This window comes from Heliconius melpomene, chromosome 8, assembly GCF_056956725.1.
Source record: "Heliconius melpomene rosina isolate 202511_hmr_F chromosome 8, ASM5695672v1, whole genome shotgun sequence".
Lineage (NCBI taxonomy): Eukaryota > Metazoa > Arthropoda > Insecta > Lepidoptera > Nymphalidae > Heliconius > Heliconius melpomene.
Genome location: NC_140396.1, coordinates 10000001 through 10021253, shown reverse-complemented (window position 1 = coordinate 10021253; position 21253 = coordinate 10000001). Strand labels below are relative to the sequence as shown.

Here is a 21253-nt window from a genome sequence, read left to right as displayed (position 1 = left end):
CATTTTGGAATAAAGAGCCAAAGATCTATCTGTGAAATAGAATCAAAAATTTATTCGAGTAGACACTCAGTTATGCCAGTATTTTTTTAGTATCCTTAATGTTTCTCAGAAGTATTTTTTTATTAAGGTTTCTCAAAAAATATTTTATTTAAATGAAAGTTTCACAGACATATTTTTAGTTAAGTTGTGATTTCTCAGATTTTTTTTAATTAAGTTAAAGTTTCTTAGAAGTTATATTTATTTTAACAGGCATGTAACATTTTTACTATTTATGTGCTATATATTTTGTAAATCTAAGATTCTCTAAAACAAAAGCAATTAATAAACGATTCCTAAATTTTTCAGATAACGCGCATTTTTGCAAAGAATTTGCATTTTTCCTTTCTCTTGAAATTTTACTTATATTTTGTTTTTTAAAAAATAACACTTTTTTTCTGTATTTTTTTACACCTAAAATCTAAGTTTGATACACTGTAAGCTTCCAGCTTTTTGTACATACAATGTGTATGATACATACAAATACTTTCTCTATTTATCTAAGATTTATACTTAAAATAAACGTGTTTGGATATAAAACGGTGTTTTATTAAGATGTCAATTAGAGTACAAGTATATTATATAAAATTATCACACAAAATAATGGGGTAATTTACACATTCAATTGCAGTGGAAGCGATTTTCATGTATATTTTGTATCATAACTTAAAATAACTAAGGAAACCTCGATAAGACGTTGCCTTATTACATATATCTAACACACTGTTTTAAAATGGTTAAAAGCGGAGAACGAAATATTTTAATAAAAGGGAGGTAGGTTTCTCTGCCCACTGTAAAAAAAACAAAGAGTGCTTAATAAAACAAAAATATTCAGTTTAACCATATAATGATAAACAGTAAATACAGGTTTTTGTACACATTACTCACTAGAAATATCACATTTTAATAAATTGCAAAAAGCTAAGCAAAGCTAATAAGTTTGTTTTGCAATGAAAAGAAAATTACTCGTCGTGATAGTTGATAGTATTAATTTAATTGAAAATGGACAAGAAATCTGATTTACCTGAAGTTGCAGGACTTGAGAATAAAATAATAAACCTTGAGGCTTATGGAACGCCATATAAATGGTCTGCTAGAGATTTTGAATTGGGCTCGATTTTAGGACGGGTGTCATATGGTCGGGTTCATGTGGCAAGAGAAAAAAAGACTGGCTTGTTAGTTGTTAATATCACAAATAATGGAGGTTTCGTGTGAACAACATGTATTGCGGGAAATTGAAGTACAGACATACTGTACATTTGAGACATACACATATACTCAGATTACGGACATGGTTTCATCATGAAGGACGTATCTAACTTGTAAAAGTGAAATTCGCTGCTGTTGGTGAATTATATAAACACTTAAAAAATCACCTAATTGACGTTTCCCAAAAAATAAAGGTGCAAAATATATATATCAGGTTACCGATGAAGTAGAATACTGCCATCAAGATCATGTCACTCATAGAGGTATAAAACCTGAAAACTCAAAACATTTTAGTAGCATTTAATGGTGACCTTAAATTAGCTGACTTTCGATGTTCTGTGCATGCTCTATCAGAAAGACGTAATACTATATGTGGAACACCTCTTTATATGCCACCAGAGCGACGCACATTATTATTATGTGTGATTAACGGAGAAGTATATGATGCATCTGTTGACCTCTGTGACCTCTGTGACCTCTCTGTTGACCTCTGTGGGTGTATTGGAGTATTGCTATACGAATTTTTGGTTGGAAAAACACAATTTGAAACTGGAAGCGTGGAAGAAACATTTGCTAGGATTCACTCACTGGACTTTGTATATCCAAGATATGTAAAAGAAGATAAAGATCTTATTTCTAAGCTTTTAAAAGTAAAAAGTAAAGAAAGACTATCATTAGATTGGGTGAAAAACCATTATTAGGTTCAAGGAAATTATAATACTAAAACTAAAACTAACAAGTAAACATGTTTTAGTATAATAATAAAAATACAAAAATAACATATGTGAGCTGTATTTTCACGAAGATGAACTTGTTGTTTCTGTATAGTGAATTAGTCTTAGAATTAAAATTTTAAAAATAATAATAAATTATTAAAATTGATTAATTTATAAACTATGAAACGTCTTTAGTTATTTTGTTTAAATTAATATCTAAGAATTTAAAATAAACAATGTAAAAATTTAATACAGTTACTTAATAATTATTAATGATAAAACGTGGTTATAAAATTAACTGGCAATATATAAGATACTAAAATAATTTGTTAAAATCAAATTTCTAACAACCATGATTGCCTTTTTCGTAGCTTATTGAGGATTACTTTTCTGTGTTCATCAGATGTAATTAAAAGTAAGAAAAAGTAAAAAAGGTTCTTAAAGGACTACCATTAGTCGGGGAAAACAACGTCACGCCCCACTAGCCATAAAAACAATTAGGCTATTAGTGTACACCTCGTATCTCGTATAGAACATAGCAGGGTAGGCAGGGTGGCAGAGGTAGCCAGTTCAATTCAGGAGGCATTGTGTCTATTCAAAACAGTGTATATGTTATAAAATTATAATTAACATGAGAATCAAATTTTGTTTAAGCAATATTTTTTATAAATAATCTTAAAATACTGTTATAAGATGCATAAATATAGTTGTAACGTAGTTTAAAGTTAGTAATATACTTAAATGCTAAAATCTAGAAGAAATCTAAGATAGTTCCTCAATTATATTAATGTTAGTTATATTTGATTATTAGTATTACAACTTTATTTTTTTTTGTTAAATGTTTATGTTTTACGTTCACATGGCCATGCGGCGACCCGCGGCACAAGATCTACTATACTGTATAGTGTATAGACGGCAGGCGCGGCCCTAGGGGGGGTCACAGGGGACATGACTCCTCCCCCCAAAATCGTCCAAGTTGCTTAAAAAATGCATTTTTTTTAAATAACTATTAACTAGCAATTTACAATGAGGATGAGGCATTTATTGATTTACTAATTGACAAAATTATACCATTATGTTACTATCAGTTTTTTTTAATGAAAGGCAATATCTTACAGCACTTTTCAACGCAAGCATAAAAAAGTCAAAGGATGCAATCGACATTTTCGTGGAGTCTTAGTGTGGAATATAAAGTTACAAGAAGGAGGCTTAAGAAAGTGTTTCGGCGACCCCCGGTACAAGATCTTGCGCGCGGTACACGGCGGTGCGGTGCGCGCGCCGGGCCTCGAGGCCATGTGAACGTAGGGTTAATGTTGCTGTACCACAAGTGCTTGGCCTGTCACTTTTTATCAAAACTCAAAAGTCACATAAATATTTATATTTTAAATAACACTTGACAATTTATATTTAATTTGGCAAAATTTTAAATAATTATTATTCTTGCCCTTTTGAAATAATTATTCTTGCCAGACAAAAATCAAAGTACCTAACTATGGGAATGTTGACTATTGAAACAGAACCCTAATTCTGATATAAAGTATTTTTTAGCAACTAAAATTGAAACAACAATATAATATAACCCACAAATAACTATCTCACTTGATCTACAACTTTAATAACTATAATCATAATTAGTAATAAAATTATAATATATACTCTACTTTTATCTATAAAATTTAATGTAATAATGGTGGCGTAGATCCCCCCTCATTGACAAGTCTCTGTCTCTCCCTGTACATTGAGACTTGAATATTTTGCAACTGGTGGTAGCGGCAAACTTTTAAGGTAGAAAATACTGCCAAACCTACCCAAGTAGCAAACGCGCCCCAAGCTCCGAACTGCAAATATAAACAATTTTATTATATTACATTGGAACTTTTCATCTAAATCAGTTCAGTAATTTTTACGTGAAATTGGAACAAACATCCTCAAAAACTTTCACATTTATGAAGCTAGAAAAAATCGAAATAATGAAACATAACCATACTCACTTGAGCACTCCCTAGTTCAATGTAGAAGCCATGAGTGGATATTTTGTCCTTCTTGTCTATGTCCTGACCTGTAGCATCTTCACAGCTGATTGAAAATTAAAATAAAACACATTCATAACTTTATATTTAAGTAGCCGAACTGGGTCGCCCGCTTAGACTGTACGAATATTTGGACCGTTTATTTTGAAAGTGGTGTAAGTCCATTTTTGAGAAAAATGAGCTATCACGCAATTCATGCTTAATTTAATGTAATTTTTTTATATATAACTAGTCCGTGTTTAATTACTCAAAAAAAACCCATATTTTGAACAACTTAAAATAGGTCGGTAAATGAAATTGCATAATCATCGACCTACTAACCTTTAATTTTTTCGAAAAAAAAGAAAATGGACTTACACCACTTTCAAAATAAAAGGTCCATTTATTAAATAAGTTTATGAAATTATTTTTAGTTTAGGGGGTAAACGCAGGGGTCTTAACACTAGGTTCCCTCTGCCTACCCTGCTGTGTACGGGATACAGCGTGAAGCTGACTAATAAAAATCGGTGCCGATTTAAAAAAAAAAAACAAATAAAACTTTCAACCCCTATTTCGTGAATTGAAATTTTTCAAAATTCCTTCTTAGTGGGTGTCCATATTACAAATATAAACATCTGTCCAAATTTCACGTACGTTTCACGCACTCACAGCGGCTGTGCGTGCGTTTTACCTGTCAGTGGGAACATCTCCTTTGATATGTATAGATTGTATAGATTAATACCACACAAAGCACTGTGGAACAGTTAAGAACAGTTGTTGGAACAGTGCTAAGAGTGTATTGAAAAACAATGGTAGTTATACTCGTATATCTCATGGAGTAGAGAATATGATTTTTATGTTCTTAAATGAGGTGTAATATGATATTTTATATATTATTTTTTTCATATACATATAATAGACTGAGATCCGACCGTTGAATCCTGCATATACGAGTTTTCTTAATTAAACCTATATTAATGAATAATACATGATTAGTAGAACAGATTACACCTGGGTTGCCTGGAAGAATCCTGCCGCAATCACCTTTAATTACATTTTTTCGTAACTCATTTTTGGAGAAAATTGCACCCATACGTTTTTTATATGAATCGCACATCATTTGAAAGATAATCGCATAAGGAATTGGAAAATTAAGGGTTGCCAGCTCTCAGTCTGCCGCAAGTCTAGGGTTGCCTGGTTTAAACATGTCACTAAATGTTAATAATTTGCACTCATGTGTTTTTTTAATGAATTATATATCAAATTAAAGCTTATTTTTTTCTGAACACTATAAAGCAGGGTTGCCTGTAAAATTCCTGCCGCAAACAGGGGTTGCCAGGGTTTGAAATATTTTATTCCGGTTCCGTTTGACTATGAGAATAGACGATGAAATGCGCGGTCTGCCTTATATTTTAAAGTAAAATATTTTATAGTAGAAGGTCAATCTTAAAATCAATGTTTATTCTAATTGTTCACCTGTTAAATGATGATTTGATTCATATTAAGTACACGCAGAAAACTATTTAAAGATGAAATCATTCTTATTTTTCAAGTAAAATAATAATCCATAATATTGAGTCTTCGCAAAATTTATTTTATAAATAATAATATTTAGTTAAATAACCCTTTTAAAACAACTAAATTATCGAATTAAGTAAATGTTTACAAATATCGATCTACTATAAGGTATTAATTACAACATTTTTCCTTAATATAATGAGAGGTGACAATTATCGCGGATATTTTTTTTATTAATTAAGAAAATATGGAAAATTACATTTCAATAAACAATCTCTCTCTCTTCGCCCTCTGCTTGTTTGATTTGACAATGCCGTCCGTATCCGTAGAAAGAACTATGGCGCCCATCTTTTTGGTACGAATATTTAGATTTTTGGAAAGTAAATGAAAACTATTTAACTAATAAAAACTATTAAAATATAGATAAAAAAATGTCGCTAGCAAGAACTTGTCCGTCTATGCTGATAGTTTTTAAGGCATTTAGGTCTGAAAGAATTGTTCTTATAATTATAATTAAACGTAATCACTCACTCACGTCCCTAACTTAGTGTAATCAAAACTGAGGCAACTCCCACGGCCACAATTGTCTACATTTTATTAAACTATATAATATTAAACATTAAAGTATACTTACGTTTTGCATCAGATTAAAAAAGAATTTTCATTAGAATAATTAAAAATACTTTATATTTTTGTTTTAAAACAATGAACTTTTTGTAACATTGTAAATGATAACCGTACATTGTGTCACTATTTAAAAAAAATTGGTGAAACAATAACATGATTTTACACTTTTGGAGAGATTCCTTGTTAAATTCTATCACATTTTCACTCCTGCCGCACAAAAAACACGTCTTCATTTTTGTCAAGTAAAAACGTCTTTACTCCAAAACGAAAGGTAAGCAAGTAATATGCTGAAAAACAACTCATTTGGCCATCTGCACTTTCATTGCATTTAGAAACAATACATCTTCGAAAATAATTTTATTGCATTTGGTTTGCTTTGTATCGCGCCGCAAAATGTTTATCTATAGTAAAAAATAGCCAACTAATTGATATTTGCCAACTCTTGGTCATAAACCGTAAATAGCTTTTTTTAGTCGGCATTACTGTCGAATTTTCTTCGAATTTATTTTGCTAACTAGTTTTGTTTATTATAATTCTATTATATATATTTCTTTCTTATGCAAATTATTAAAAATTGCGTGAGAAAAAAAAATTGCGGCAAGCGTTGTCAAATCAAACAAGTAGAGGATGAAGAGAGAAAGAGAGAGAGAGTTCATTGAAGAGAAAATGAATTTTTCGAGAAATGTATTTTTCAATATAATTAATAAAAAAAATATCCGCAATAATGTGCATACTTAGCAAAATGGCGCCAACAACGGTTAAATGCGTGTCGTGTAATATTGTGATTAATGAAGTGCTTGCCTTCATTTGTAATAAAATGGACATTATGGACGAAGAGAGTATCAGCCGCATATGTGTCACAGCGTTCTCTCAAAGTGATATTGTAATCGCGAAACGGTTACTTTGTGATTCGTTATCGAAGCCGATGAAGACACGAAAACGTGACGGGAAGTCTGTACGAGACATAGACGACATCCTTTGTACATTGAAGGAAGCTGATCCTGAAGTGCTACCGATCTTTGTCGCACGAGAGTTGCAAAAACTGCCCCCAGTCCTTTTCGACCATGTCGATGTAACCCAAATACTTAAGGACTTAGTAAAGATGCGCCGCGATGTTAATGATATTTCCCAGACCTATGCAAGTAAGGAGGATTTAAATATATTGAAACATGATATTGAAACATTAAAAGGGACCTCAGTGATAAATAATTTATCTAGAAATATAAATTATAAAAGGGGCGCGAGTGTGGTAGAAAGTTTCGAATGTAACAGTGGTCCTATGGGGTTGCATCCTATTAGCAGTGAGAAGGATATTTGCAGAGATCGCTGTTCATTATCTCCAAAAATAAAGGATCGTTATGAAAAGAAAAATCAGGATGAAGGTAGAAGTAGAAAACAATTATCAACCGAACAGATGACTCACGATGTATTACCGGTATACGACTTTGAGTCAGCTGAGAGCGGATCGGTGGAAGCGGTCAACGACACGAAGGCAGTGGCGAGCGCGCGCGTGACTCATGCGTCGATTGTACCTACGCCGATTATACCATCTGACGGGCCGTGTTCTAATGACCGCTCGCCGCAAGAGACAAAAACTTACTCTCAAGTTTTGAAACATGGTGAACGGACTCGTCAAGAAGAAAATAAGCAATGGATATTAGTACAAAAAAAGAAATTGAAGAATAGATTTATTGGTAATAAAGGGAAAGCAATTGTTCAATCAAATGAAAATTTTAAAGCTGCGGATATACGAATTCCGTTGTATACATATAATATAGCAAAAAATGTAACGAAATTGTAACGAAATGTAACGCATTCTAAATTACGTTAAAAATAAAACCGATGTGCCAGTAGACTTGGAAAAAGTTGTTATGAAAATGCCAAAAGACTACGATGCGTACAAAGTCTATGTGCCTAAAAGTAAAATAACATACTTTTTAAATGATGAATTCTGGCCGGAAGGAGTGGCCTTTAGGCGTTTTATAGACTTCAAAGGAAGACATCGAAGTGGCTATATGCCGAATAGTACACTTAATAAACAACAATAATGGATGTTACAACAAAAATTGTTAGTTTCAACTGTAAAAATGTTCAACGGTCTGTTGCTTGCTTGAGATCTCTCTGTCGGGAAGCTGATATTATTGCCTTACAGGAGACATGGCTTTTACCACATGATCTCCACTTTCTGGGAACAATAGATGTTGACTTCGCGTTTACTGGAAAATCGGCAGTAGACACCTCTCAGGGTATCCTTCGTGGAAGACCTTACGGGGGTGTGGCACTACTGTGGAAGAAGTCTGCTTTTCCCCGTGTGTCGGTAGTTCAGTGTAAGAGTGTGCGTTTGACGGCTATCAAAATACATCTCGACAGCGATAAGTCGATGCTTGTGATCACAGTGTATATGCCTACGGACTCGGCGGTCAACCTCGTTGATTTCACGGACTGTATGGGTGAAATAAGTGCTTTAGTGGAGACAAACAGTATTGAATCTGTTTTTATTCTCGGCGACTTCAATGCACATCCCGGAGAGCAATTTTCGCGTGAACTTATAAATTTTTGTAATGAAAACAAGTGGTCGTGCGTAGATATGGATTTACTACCCAGTGACACCTATACGTACGTTAGTGATTCACATGGTTCTCGTAGATGGCTCGATCATTGTGTCGTTACGAGTGCCGCGCGGCAATCTGTACTTAATGCATCTGTTATGTATAATAATGTTTACTGGTCCGATCATTTTCCCTTATTAATTGAATGTAATTTAAGTAAGATTCAGTTGAAAATTGTGGCCCCCTCACCATCTTTAAATAAAATTAAATGGGCTGAAAGGGATAGTGATCAGATACAGAAGTATACCGATAGTTGTAATAGTAAATTATGTTTGATAACCCTTCCGGTAGATTTATATTCATGTGCTGACAAAAAATGTTCAAGTGCTGATCATAAAAGCAAAATAGCGTCCATGTATGACGAGATTATATGTATTCTGAGAGTCAGCCGAATGTAGCTATATAGATAAAAGAATTAAGAGGCATAAGTGTATTGCAGGCTGGAATAAACACGTCAGTACCGCTCATGGGGAAGCTCGGTTTTGGTATCAGTCCTGGATATTATACGGTAAACCTTATACTGGCTTCATTTACGATAAAAAGCACGAGTCGAGAAAATTATTTAAAAGTAAATTAAAATATTGTCAAAATAATGAAAAACAAATAAAATTGGATATTATTGCTCAAAATTATGCTAATAAAGATTTTAATAAATTTTGGAATAACACTAATAAACTGAATCCAAAATCGAGCCTTCCCGTGAGTGTAGATGGTAAATTTAATCCGACTGACATAGCGAATGCTTTCCGTAAACACTTTAAAGTAGTGTCTCCTCTCCTTCCACAGTCGCAGGTGTTCGATGCTGGATGTCGTGACGGGGACTTCACTGTAGGGTTTTCGGAGTGTGAGGTTGCCTCAGTTATTAAAGAAATGGTTAGGGGTAAGTCCCCCGGGCATTACGATCTCAGTGTCGAGCATCTAAAGTACACAGGATTGCACTTGCCGCGAGTTCTTACAATGTTCTTTAACTTATGTATGAGTCATTGTTATTTACCGGATAAGTTAATGTACACTCTTGTTGTACCTGTTGTAAAGAATAGAACGGGGGATGCCTCCGACTTGTCCAATTATAGACCTATATCCTTGGCTACGATTATAGCTAAGGTGCTGGACGGTTTGCTTGACAGAAGATTGGCCGACAGTATCAAACTCCATGACTTACAGTTTGGTTTTAAGCCTGGTCTGTCTACAGAGAGTGCCATTTTCTGTCTCAAGCAGACTGTGCAGTACTACACAGCTCGAAAAACTCCGGTGTATGCTTGCTTTTTGGACTTGTCGAAGGCATTCGATTTAGTTTCTTACAATTTATTGTGGAATAAGCTACAGTGTGAAACCGGTCTGCCTCTCGATGTTATATCAATATTTAAATATTGGTATGACAACCAGAGGAATTGTGTCAAATGGGCTGGAAAGCAGTCGAATGATTACAGTTTGGAATGTGGAGTGAGGCAGGGGGGATTGTCCTCACCCATGCTTTTTAACTTTTATGTTAACAAGCTGATCGAGAGGCTCAGCAGCACCTACATAGGATGTCATGTAGGAGGGACGTGCATCAACAACATCAGCTATGCAGACGATATGGTGCTGCTGAGCCCGTCGATCGGTGCTTTGAATAAGTTGCTTCACATGTGTGAAGAGTACGCGGTGGCCCATGGGCTTAGATATAATGCATCTAAAAGTGAGTTCATGGTTTTTCAGGCGAAGGACCTGAGGAGTCAACGGACAGTAACTAGTGTTGATCTAGGGGGCACTCAGTTAAAAAGAGTTGACCGATTTAAATATCTAGGTCACTGGGTCACGGAGACTTTGTCAGACACGGTGGATATAGAAAGAGAGCGTAGGGCGCTGTCTGTCCGCTGTAACATGTTGATTCACAGATTTGCGCGTTGTAGCCAACAGGTCAAACTGACGCTTTTCAAATCCTACTGTCAAACATTCTACACGTGCAGTCTGTGGGTCAACTTTACGCAGCGGACATACGGTGCACTGCGCGTTCAATATAATAATGCTTTCAGGATGTTGTTCGATCTGCCGCGCTTTTGTAGCGCGTCGTTGATGTTTGCCGAGTCGCGTACCGATTGTTTCCCCGCGATTATTAGAAAGCGGTGCGCTTCGCTGTGGGCGCGAGTGCGCGGAGCATCGAACACCATCCTGAGCACGTTGGCTGACCGATGGGACTCCCCATTGCTTAGTCGCTGGGCTAATCTTCATGCTCCTGCTACCAGCTACAGTCAATAGTGTAGGAGTCTCAACGGAAGCCAGTTTTTGTTTGTATATTTGTGTGTTTGTGTTTGTATTAACATAGGGTAAGTTTTAATTGTTACTAACAAGTGGACTAATGTCTTAAATAAATAAATTTATTTATTATTATTAATAATGGTCACCCTTCATTATATTAAGGGAACATGATGTATATGTATGTATATTAATAGTTTATAGTAGATCGATATTTGTAAACATTTATTTAATTAGATAATTTAATTGTTTCAAAATGGTAATTTAAATTAATAAATAAATATTAGTATTTAGAAAATAGATTTTGCAAAGACTCAATATTATAGATTCATTATTTTACTTGAAAAATAAGGATGATTTCTTCTGCCCCATGATCATTAAATAGTTTTCTGCGTGTACTTAATATGAATCAAATCATCATTTAACAGGTGAACAATTAGAATAAACATTGATTTTAAGATTGACCTTCTACTATAAAATATTTTACTTTAAAATATAAGGCAGACCGCGCATTTCATCGTCTATTCTCATAGTCAAACGGAACCGGAATAAAATATTTCAAACCCTGGCAACCCCTGTTTGCGGCAGGAATTTTACAGGCAACCCTGCTTTATAGTGTTCAGAAAAAAATAAGCTTTAATTTGATATATAATTCATTAAAAAAACACATGAGTGCAAATTATTAACATTTAGTGACATGTTTAAACCAGGCAACCCTAGACTTGCGGCAGACTGAGAGCTGGCAACCCTTAATTTTCCAATTCCTTATGCGATTATCTTTCAAATGATGTGCGATTCATATAAAAAACGTATGGGTGCAATTTTCTCCAAAAATGAGTTACGAAAAAATGTAATTAAAGGTGATTGCGGCAGGATTCTTCCAGGCAACCCAGGTGTAATCTGTTCTACTAATCATGTATTATTCATTAATATAGGTTTAATTAAGAAAACTCATATATGCAGGATTCAACAGCCGGATCTCAGGGTATAAATGTTGAGGATGTGGTAGCTCAGGTACGAATGGGTGACTGTCAATGCGACGATTGTGATACTAGGCTATTTTAGTATAGAATGATGATATTTTTTGGATAGTTTTTAGACTGGACTTTTTTTTGGATAGTTTTTACATTAAGAAAAATATGTTTCACATTAAAAAACAAAAAAAAAATGTAGCAAGACTCTATACCATGCTTATTGTATACTATTCAAGTGCTTTAACCACTGCTTGATTGATGTCAATTTTAATTTAGGAAACTAATTGTAATTATTAAATAAATAAAAATATATAAAGTAACATAGTAATGAAACCCCTACCTGGGAAACCTCTCCACAATATTCTGACACCAGGTCATGAAGCCCAGAGTGACAATGGCAGCAGCAGACACAGCCAGTACACACAGTATAGCACAACCAACCGCCTCAATGAACGCTGAGAGGAATGAACTGTCTGTGCCACGGTACATGAACATTGAAAGCCTGAAAAAATACCATTAAATAGAATATCATTTGGTAATTCTGCCATTTAACACTCAATTATTGGAAAATTGGATAAAGCACTCAATGTTTCCAAAACTTAGGAACAGAATTTGTAACACTCTGTCTCTTTGCCTACCATACTATATATGCAACAAACATTGTGAAGCTAAAAAAATATGTGTTAGAAGAAAGTATATTCAGTAATAGTAATAACAAAAGATATGTACTGAAATTATATGTAATCACAAAATACTTCTTCCACCTCTACCATAGTATGCAGAAAAAAGTATAGTTTTAAAAATCTTAATATTCATCCCAATTTTTCGATCATTTCATATTAGGAAATTGTGTGTAAAGCATCAAAACTCAAAGTTGAGCATTGTTTAACAGAATGAAGAAATGAAATAAGTCAATGTATTCATTCTCCTGAGTCCTGAGTCAAGATTGAACCCATTCACACTCACATGCACCTCGCACTGCTCTTAGAAGTACTTTCAGAAAATGTTCCATGGTGCCATAATAGTTGTGATAAAATTAAATAATTTCCTTCATTAATTCCATTTCCCCCATTCCTCCGGTCATTGGGGAGCAGTGGGTCAGTGTTGTACTGAACACAATGATTGTGGATTGAATCCCTACTTCTATTGGTTCTATTGGTGACACTTGGTTGTCTTGGTTGTCTACTTACTACTATGTAGAAAAGAACCTAAAGTGTTTTTTTTTTGTATTTCTTTAAGCATTTACAATTTGCCTTCATTTTCCATATTACCTGTATATTTGTACACAACATACAATAAACATAATTATGCCTACTACAATCACATAATTGCAATAGGCACGGGAAGCCCACATTACTAGCAGCTGACCATCCTCTTCCTGCCAAGTGCCTTTAGAAAAGAGGAGACAGTGGCCACTGGAATAAACATAATAATAGTAAATAAAATTAAATGTGGTGTCGGGGGACACCAGGTAGGAACAAAGTTCCTTCGGCTAATGTAGAATCGACACAAATTGTAAAAAAAGTCTTGCTCAATTTTATGTAGGTTTTATTGATTTTTCTCTTAAATTTTGCTGATTTGTTTTTATTTAAGTACAAGAAAGTATTTAGGAAATTCAGTATTTTAGGAAATAATAAATTACTTAAAATAAAAAAACAACAATAACACACAATCATGCAAAAAAATTATGAGAGAATGAAAAGAAAGAGGGAGAAAGAGAAAGGTATTATACACTACTCATCTGTGCATTTTTCTTACGGTTTTACTATCACATTTTTTTTCAGTTTGGTCACGCAGCAAAAACCCCTATCCCTTCCAAGCCAGCCGCAAGGAACTTCGTTCCAATAATATATACTCATAGCAATAATAAATATTTAAAATTGTCCAGATAACAAATTCATTTTTACTTGCTGACTACTTTTAAGAAAAATCAAATCACTCTGTATTCCGTACACAGCAGGGTAAGCAAAGGGAACCTAGTGTTAAGACACTCCATTTCCCACTTTCCGCCGAATTCTGGAGGCATTGCGTGTTGACTGGCAGAACTCAACGCCACGCTTTGCCTCGATACCAGAGCGAAGAAATGGAAATGTAAACGTAAATAAATATTTCACTTCCTCGAACCCACAACCGTCGCGTTACAGACACACCTTGTGCCGCTGCGCCACGAAGGCCTCAACTACTTTTTAATTTTTATACATTTCCCACAATTTACAAAGTAGAAGAGTAGGAAACTGGTTAACGACTATGGTTCTAAGTAAAACATAAATACCTAAATTCGTCTTGATGCATACTCATAGGCACAATTATACAAAGCGACAGAATCAGCCCGATCACATAGCCAGCTATCTGACTCAACAACAATACGTTTGTTAACGCCATAGTGAGGAAATTCCACTGGAAAAATAAACTTCCGTATTTTGTTTGTAATTGCGATACAAGATCAACAACACAAATATTAGATGTCAAATAGTAAAATATTAGTCAAAGTCAGTCTAAAAAATTATTGCCATTATCGAAATTATTTACTTATATAAAAACAAATAACCTGCTCCACTTTTTCCATTAGAATTTTGGAGACATTGGGTATTGAGAGGTAGAACTCAACCCCTCACTTCGCCTTGACACCAGAACGAAGAAATGAATTTTTCATTAGAACCCACAACCTGTTGCGTTTACGTTTACGGCCACACACTTAAGTGGAGAACGCACACCACTTGCCAATGAAGAATTTTATTTATATTTCTTTGATGCAAGTTGTATTTTGCTAAATATTTACTAAGCACTTTACTCGTATTATTATGTCATGTCATGTGAAATATATTAAAATAGTGCCGCTTTACAAAAGTGGAGATAGAACTGACCCAGGAAATTACAGACCGATCTCTGTTTTGCCGTCTCTAAGTAAAATATTTGAAAAAATAATATATAACCAGCTCACAATTTTGTCAAACTTTGATTAACAAAAAATTTGATTGACAAAATTAACAAAAAATTTGATTGACAAAATTAACAAAAAATTTGATTGACAAAATTAACAATGAGGAATGGTAATAGGTATGAAATAATGCTTGAAAGTTCGTTACAGTAATGTTTTTACGTATACTAATACACTAGTTTTTGTTTCATTAAAAAAAAACCAAGTAGTTATGATTTTACAGGCATTTGAAGTTTGCAAAAATTTTAAATGCCGCTAACAGTCCCGCGGTCGGCGGTGACGTCACAGGTCTTGCAACTCGCTAGTCGCCGGTGATAGTTAGGAGATCTCGCGCAGTACGTTGCTTATTTGATACTTACCTGTGCTAAAGTATTAATCCAATTAATTAAAATGGATGAGGGTTTCGAAAAAGAGCAATCGGATAACCTACTCGTAATAAATGGATTTATGGTTGCCGATTATTTATCGAATAATAGTGATTTCATCGCCGCAGAAATGCAAGGAGTAAAAATGCGAAGATAAGTTTTGTTGTCTAACTAGTAATATTATGTCGATTTGGGGTAGGGATACATAATAATATCTTATGTTATTTTATTTGAAATTATTTATTTAAAACTGTAATGTAACCTAACCTAACTAATATTGTAGGTAACGCTATTTGCGTTAAAAGTACCAAACCTTTTATTCCAGTTCAAAGTAGTAAGATTGTTTTATAAGTGAAAGTAATATAATAATAATATAACTAAATACATGCAGTAAGTTGAGCAGATGTACATTTTCTTTTATGTAGATTTTTAATATTTTTATATATGTATATCTGAATAATATTTTTATTGTGATTATTGTAGATCGGCAAGAGAGAGTTATGGTCATGATGCTATTGCGTACGTATAAGTTAAAAGAGTAGGTAATGTATGTATTGCCAAATGTAGATTACAGCAGAACACCGCGCACGTATTAAACCATATTATTGCAGTTTAGAATGCAATGAAAAGAACCAATAAGTTTATACGTAATCTGCGAAGATTGTGCCGCCAGCAGACGTGATTGTAAACATACCATGACATTTATAATGGGCTACATCGTCGAAACGACGAGTCTTCAACAACTGCAACCAAGTCTTCTTTCTCTTGGCATTAATCCCGGCGTATGTTGCCAGGGTCTGCCTTCCTGCTTAACCTACTCCACTTTACACGATCTGTGTTGTGGTTCGACCATTGGTACCTGCATAACGACATGTAAACACTGCATCCTTGGGCGTTCGGAGGTCTAGCTCCAGGGACAGGATAGACATAGCAGGGTACCAGCATCCGACACAGTTCCTAACTGGCGCAACGTGGCCATACCATCTTAGGCCACACTCTTGGAGCTTATCCGCTATGTCATGGACCCCAAGACTACCTCGAATGAATGTGTAACGTATGCGTCAGACCGCGTTACGCCGCCCATTCACCTCAGCATCTTCATTTCCGTGACGTGAAGATCCTCAGCATGCCGAGATAGTGCTGGCCAACATTCACTGCCGTATAAAAGAACCAGTCAGATGATGCTCTCATATATCAGCCCCTTGAGCTTGGGTGGTATTCTGCGGTCGCAGACCACACCAGATCCAAGGTACTTGAAACTTTTCCAACTTAACGCCTGGCTCAGGACCTATAAGGAGAGTGCTCGAGTCCGGGCTCGTCACAAAATTTAAATTCTAGCTCATCGTATTGTCTTTTAAAAACAAAAAATACGTGTGAAAGAATTATTTTGATACATCTATTAGTTTTTGAGATATTGTCCTTTAAAGTAAGCGCGCGACGCGAGATTCCGTCGGGCCATAACCGACTCGCGTGACGTCACAGGTCTTGCAAAACTCGCTCGCTCAGTTCGTCTTCGTTCACTCGCAGTTCGTGCTCTTCTTTAGCTGGCGTTCCACCACAAATTTAATTTTGTTTAATAAATAATTTATAGATATATTTTTAAAATCTTTTTTTTTTTCACAAACATAATGTAATAGCGAGCATTGTATTTTAAAATATTGAAGTTTTGATAGTACTTTGTCAAAAAAACAGTTCTATCTTACTCGGTTTCATGGCGTGTTGTACAAAATCTTTAGCTTTGATTATTTTTAATATAGTATCGATACTAGAAAACTTGAATTTCTTCCAACAACACTTGGCTTGGCTTGAGCGTTACCACAAACTTAATCAGTACTTTAATGGAGAGACTACTCAGAACTTTGATGGAGGCATACAGGAAAAAAGAAGAGCTCTGCATTAGATTTGCGGCCTTTTTAGATTTGCAGAAGGCCTTTAACTGTGTGCCTCGTCAATGTATTTAGAGGGTATTGCGATCCCTGAGGCCTATATTGAGATTATTAGGTATATGTACCACGATCCCGATTCGAATCGAACGATTTGCGATTAGCGATTTGCGATTAGCGACTGCTGTTGGCGGCACCAAACCCTTTAGATTACAGTAGAGGGTTCACCAATGCTCGGCTCTTTGTTTGTTCTTATTTCCTGTAGTGCTGGATACTGTCACGGCTCACATCCAGGACCAGCCTCCATGGCTGATGATGTATGCCGATGACTGGGACTCATTGAAGAGAACCAACTGATGCTGGAGCGTAAAGTGAACCTCTGGAAGGGTGCGCTTGAGAACGGCAGTCTTAAACAAAATGTGTCGAAGTCCGAATACATAGCCTGAGGGAGCCCGGACTCGAGCACTCTCCTTATAGGTCCTGAGCCAGGCGTTAAGTTGGAAAAGTTTCAAGTACCTTGGATCTGGTGTGGTCTGCGACCGCAGAATACCACCCAAGCTCAAGGGGCTGATATATGAGAGCATCATCTGACTGGTTCTTTTATACGGCAGTGAATGTTGGCCAGCACTATCTCGGCATGCTGAGGATCTTCACGTCACGGAAATGAAGATGCTGAGGTGAATGGGCGGCGTAACGCGGTCTGACGCATACGTTACACATTCATTCGAGGTAGTCTTGGGGTCCATGACATAGCGGATAAGCTCCAAGAGTGTGGCCTAAGATGGTATGGCCACGTTGCGCCAGTTAGGAACTGTGTCGGATGCTGGTACCCTGCTATGTCTATCCTGTCCCTGGAGCTAGACCTCCGAACGCCCAAGGATGCAGTGTTTACATGTCGTTATGCAGGTACCAATGGTCGAACCACAACACAGATCGTGTAAAGTGGAGTAGGTTAAGCAGGAAGGCAGACCCTGGCAACATACGCCGGGATTAATGCCAAGAGAAAGAAGACTTGGTTGCAGTTGTTGAAGACTCGTCGTTTCGACGATGTAGCCCATTATAAATGTCATGGTATGTTTACAATCACGTCTGCTGGCGGCACAATCTTCGCAGATTACGTATAAACTTATTGGTTCTTTTCATTGCATTCTAAACTGCAATAATATGGTTTAATACGTGCGCGGTGTTCTGCTGTAATCTACATTTGGCAATACATACATTACCTACTCTTTTAACTTATACGTACGCAATAGCATCATGACCATAACTCTCTCTTGCCGATCTACAATAATCACAATAAAAATATTATTCAGATATACATATATAAAAATATTAAAAATCTACATAAAAGAAAATGTACATCTGCTCAACTTACTGCATGTATTTAGTTATATTATTATTATATTACTTTCACTTATAAAACAATCTTACTACTTTGAACTGGAATAAAAGGTTTGGTACTTTTAACGCAAATAGCGTTACCTACAATATTAGTTAGGTTAGGTTACATTACAGTTTTAAATAAATAATTTCAAATAAAATAACATAAGATATTATTATGTATCCCTACCCCAAATCGACATAATATTACTAGTTAGACAACAAAACTTATCTTCGCATTTTTACTCCTTGCATTTCTGCGGCGATGAAATCACTATTATTCGATAAATAATCGGCAACCATAAATCCATTTATTACGAGTAGGTTATCCGATTGCTCTTTTTCGAAACCCTCATCCATTTTAATTAATTGGATTAATACTTTAGCACAGGTAAGTATCAAATAAGCAACGTACTGCGCGAGATCTCCTAACTATCACCGGCGACTAGCGAGTTGCAAGACCTGTGACGTCACCGCCGACCGCGGGACTGTTAGCGGCATTTAAAATTTTTGCAAACTTCAAATGCCTGTAAAATCATAACTACTTGGTTTTTTTTTAATGAAACAAAAACTAGTGTATTAGTATACGTAAAAACATTACTGTAACGAACTTTCAAGCATTATTTCATACCTATTACCATTCCTCATTGCCTATTTGAATAAAGAATATTTTGAATTTAAATTTGAATTTAGATAAAAATAAACAATGCTAGATGCAATCAAAATGAAAAAAAAAGGTCATTATAATAGTTATAAATATCAGCATTATCGGTACCATACTTACAATTATTGAACGACTTGAACTTGTTTACAATTACTGAACGCAAAACGACATGACAAAATATGTCATATTGAAAATTGGCAGTTTTGTGTCAAATTTCGAGAAATTAGTCGTTGATGATGTGTTTCTGCCGTCTAAACTGAAAATAGATAACTTAATTATACATTGAATATGTCTTTATATGTATTTTAATGTACTTTAAGTAAAAAACATGAATTTCAACGCATCTAGAAACGGTAAAGTTATGAAATTCATTGCGTCTTGGTCACATGTTTCAATTAGTTCATTATGACTTACGACTTTCGTTTTTATTAGCCGCTGTATGCATATAGTACTTGTTACAACGTGAAACATTTGTTTTAATAGTTAAATCATTTTGCGTAAATTATAGAAATATATATAATTATGTGTATACGTGTAAACTCAATTTTCTTTTCAATTTAAAAATTCACAATCAAGTTATATATACGTTTTATCGTAAATACTATATCTTTTATAGTTGGTCCTACCGGAGGGCCTCGTAAAGCGAAACGAGTGAGTGATGTCTCAGCGATGGGTGCTCCATCACCAACGCCGGCCTTCAGTCCTACCCCCACATACAACCAAGGCTATGCTCCTGCTGGCCCTCCACCTCCCTATCAACAAGGCATTCAATTAGATCCTGCTCAGGAATTTGCAGCTCCAGATCCTAGTGCAAGTGAGTGTTTCATAAATATATCTATACACATAGTAATTTTGCTGATTGCTGTTGGTAGCTAAAACAAAGATATTAAATATTTATCTGTGGATTCATGCCTGTTAATCTCTGAAATAGCTTTACCAATTTACATGTTTCAGAATTTTTTTGTCAGTAACACTTTAAATGAAACCACAGTTTTAACTATTCTATAAAAGCCTAATTTTTTTTTTTAACCAACAATTAAAAAGTGATTTTTTCAAACAAAATAAATAATAAAAATATTTTTATAAAATAAAAATCAAAGGGAAACTGCCGCTCACTTCTTATTCTGAAATAGAGTTGTAGGTATTGGCAGCAAAGTTCAAAGATGTTTACCCGTTGTTGTACCTTTAGTAATATTTTTGTAGTAGTAAGTGTTTCCATTATAGGCATCTATGTGTAACAAAATACAGGTATGGTATAAACATTGTGAAATGAAAAAAAAATCTTATGTCTTAACTGTTGAGATATCTTGATTAATTTCTTTAGGTGTGGGTTTAAAATATTTTAAACCTACATAAAATATTTTACCCTATATTCTGTTCCCATAATAGGCACGCTGAAGCTTCCACCCTCTATATTTTGGTAAACTTTCCCTAACATTGTAGTAAAATTCTAATGACTTCATATTTAAAAATATAATATTAATTTATATATGTAATTGACTAGACTAGTCTGTTGATCTACTTATAGTAAAATGAGGGTGGCTGGCATGAGTATGAGTAGTTGATTGAATTAATATACCTTTTAGTTTGAGTATGGGTGATATATATCAGATATTTTATTTGTATCTTTTCTTTGTCACTAAATTTAGATCTGATATATCATATTTGAATAAATGAAAGATATTTTTTTTAGATTTCCTCTCTTTTACAGATATTGTTTTAATAATATAACAATATATATAAGGTAATACAATTTTTTCTATTATACTTGTTACGACAATCAGTTGTCTTAACAAGGATATAACATATAACCAATTTGAACTAAATATATGAGTTTTGATGTTCTAGATTTTGGATACATGGGTGGATTTGCACAATCTCCGATAGCGGCACCTGCTAACATAGGCTCTATGATACAGCAACCTATTATACAGGTAAAATTATTTAATTGTTTACTTATAATTTCGTATGAAAATTAAGACAATGAATCATTTTTTAGGTGCATATATCGTACATGGATAAGAAGACTAGCACTATACGAAAAATTGAGTTTTTCTATTAGAAATGCTATCTCGTAGACATAACGTCGA

At 34.7% G+C, this 21253-nt stretch overlaps 2 protein-coding genes and 1 pseudogene across 2 annotated transcripts in view; 2 read left to right on the top strand and 1 right to left on the bottom strand.

Moving 5' to 3' along the window:
- Positions 1 to 866: 866 nt before the first annotated feature.
- Positions 867 to 14415, bottom strand: LOC146537077 (transmembrane protein 179). The gene is made up of 5 exons (XM_085189566.1): positions 14206 to 14415; positions 13205 to 13348; positions 12274 to 12435; positions 3953 to 4037; positions 867 to 3799 (listed from the first exon to the last, which is right to left on the bottom strand). Exons 1-5 carry the CDS (start codon positions 14313 to 14315, stop codon positions 3638 to 3640), a joined length of 663 nt encoding a protein of 220 aa, XP_085045692.1. The 5' UTR covers positions 14316 to 14415; the 3' UTR covers positions 867 to 3637.
- Positions 1039 to 1946, top strand: LOC146537078 (aurora kinase B pseudogene; annotated as a pseudogene).
- Positions 14416 to 19355: 4940 nt separating the features above from the next.
- Yif1 (Yip1d-interacting factor 1) overlaps positions 19356 to 21253 on the top strand; it is a 6967-nt gene continuing 5069 nt past the window's right edge. The window contains exons 1-3 of the mRNA XM_085189334.1: positions 19356 to 19516; positions 19780 to 19977; positions 21012 to 21097. Coding sequence (XP_085045460.1) covers positions 19492 to 19516; positions 19780 to 19977; positions 21012 to 21097 — 309 coding nt within the window. The 5' untranslated portion in view covers positions 19356 to 19491. The remainder of the gene's footprint in view (positions 19517 to 19779; positions 19978 to 21011; positions 21098 to 21253) is intronic.

Bases quoted from the DNA above. Each gene is read 5' to 3' on its own strand.
- LOC146537077 (XM_085189566.1), bottom strand. From the start codon at position 14,315: ATGGCGTTAACAAACGTATTGTTGTTGAGTCAGATAGCTGGCTATGTG. The intron at 13,349-14,205 runs GTATTTATGTTT...TGTTTATTCCAG, and splicing joins ATGCATCAAGACGAATTTAG to TGGCCACTGTCTCCTCTTTT. The intron at 12,436-13,204 runs GTAATATGGAAA...GTATTTTTTCAG, and splicing joins TGTTGTGTACAAATATACAG to GCTTTCAATGTTCATGTACC.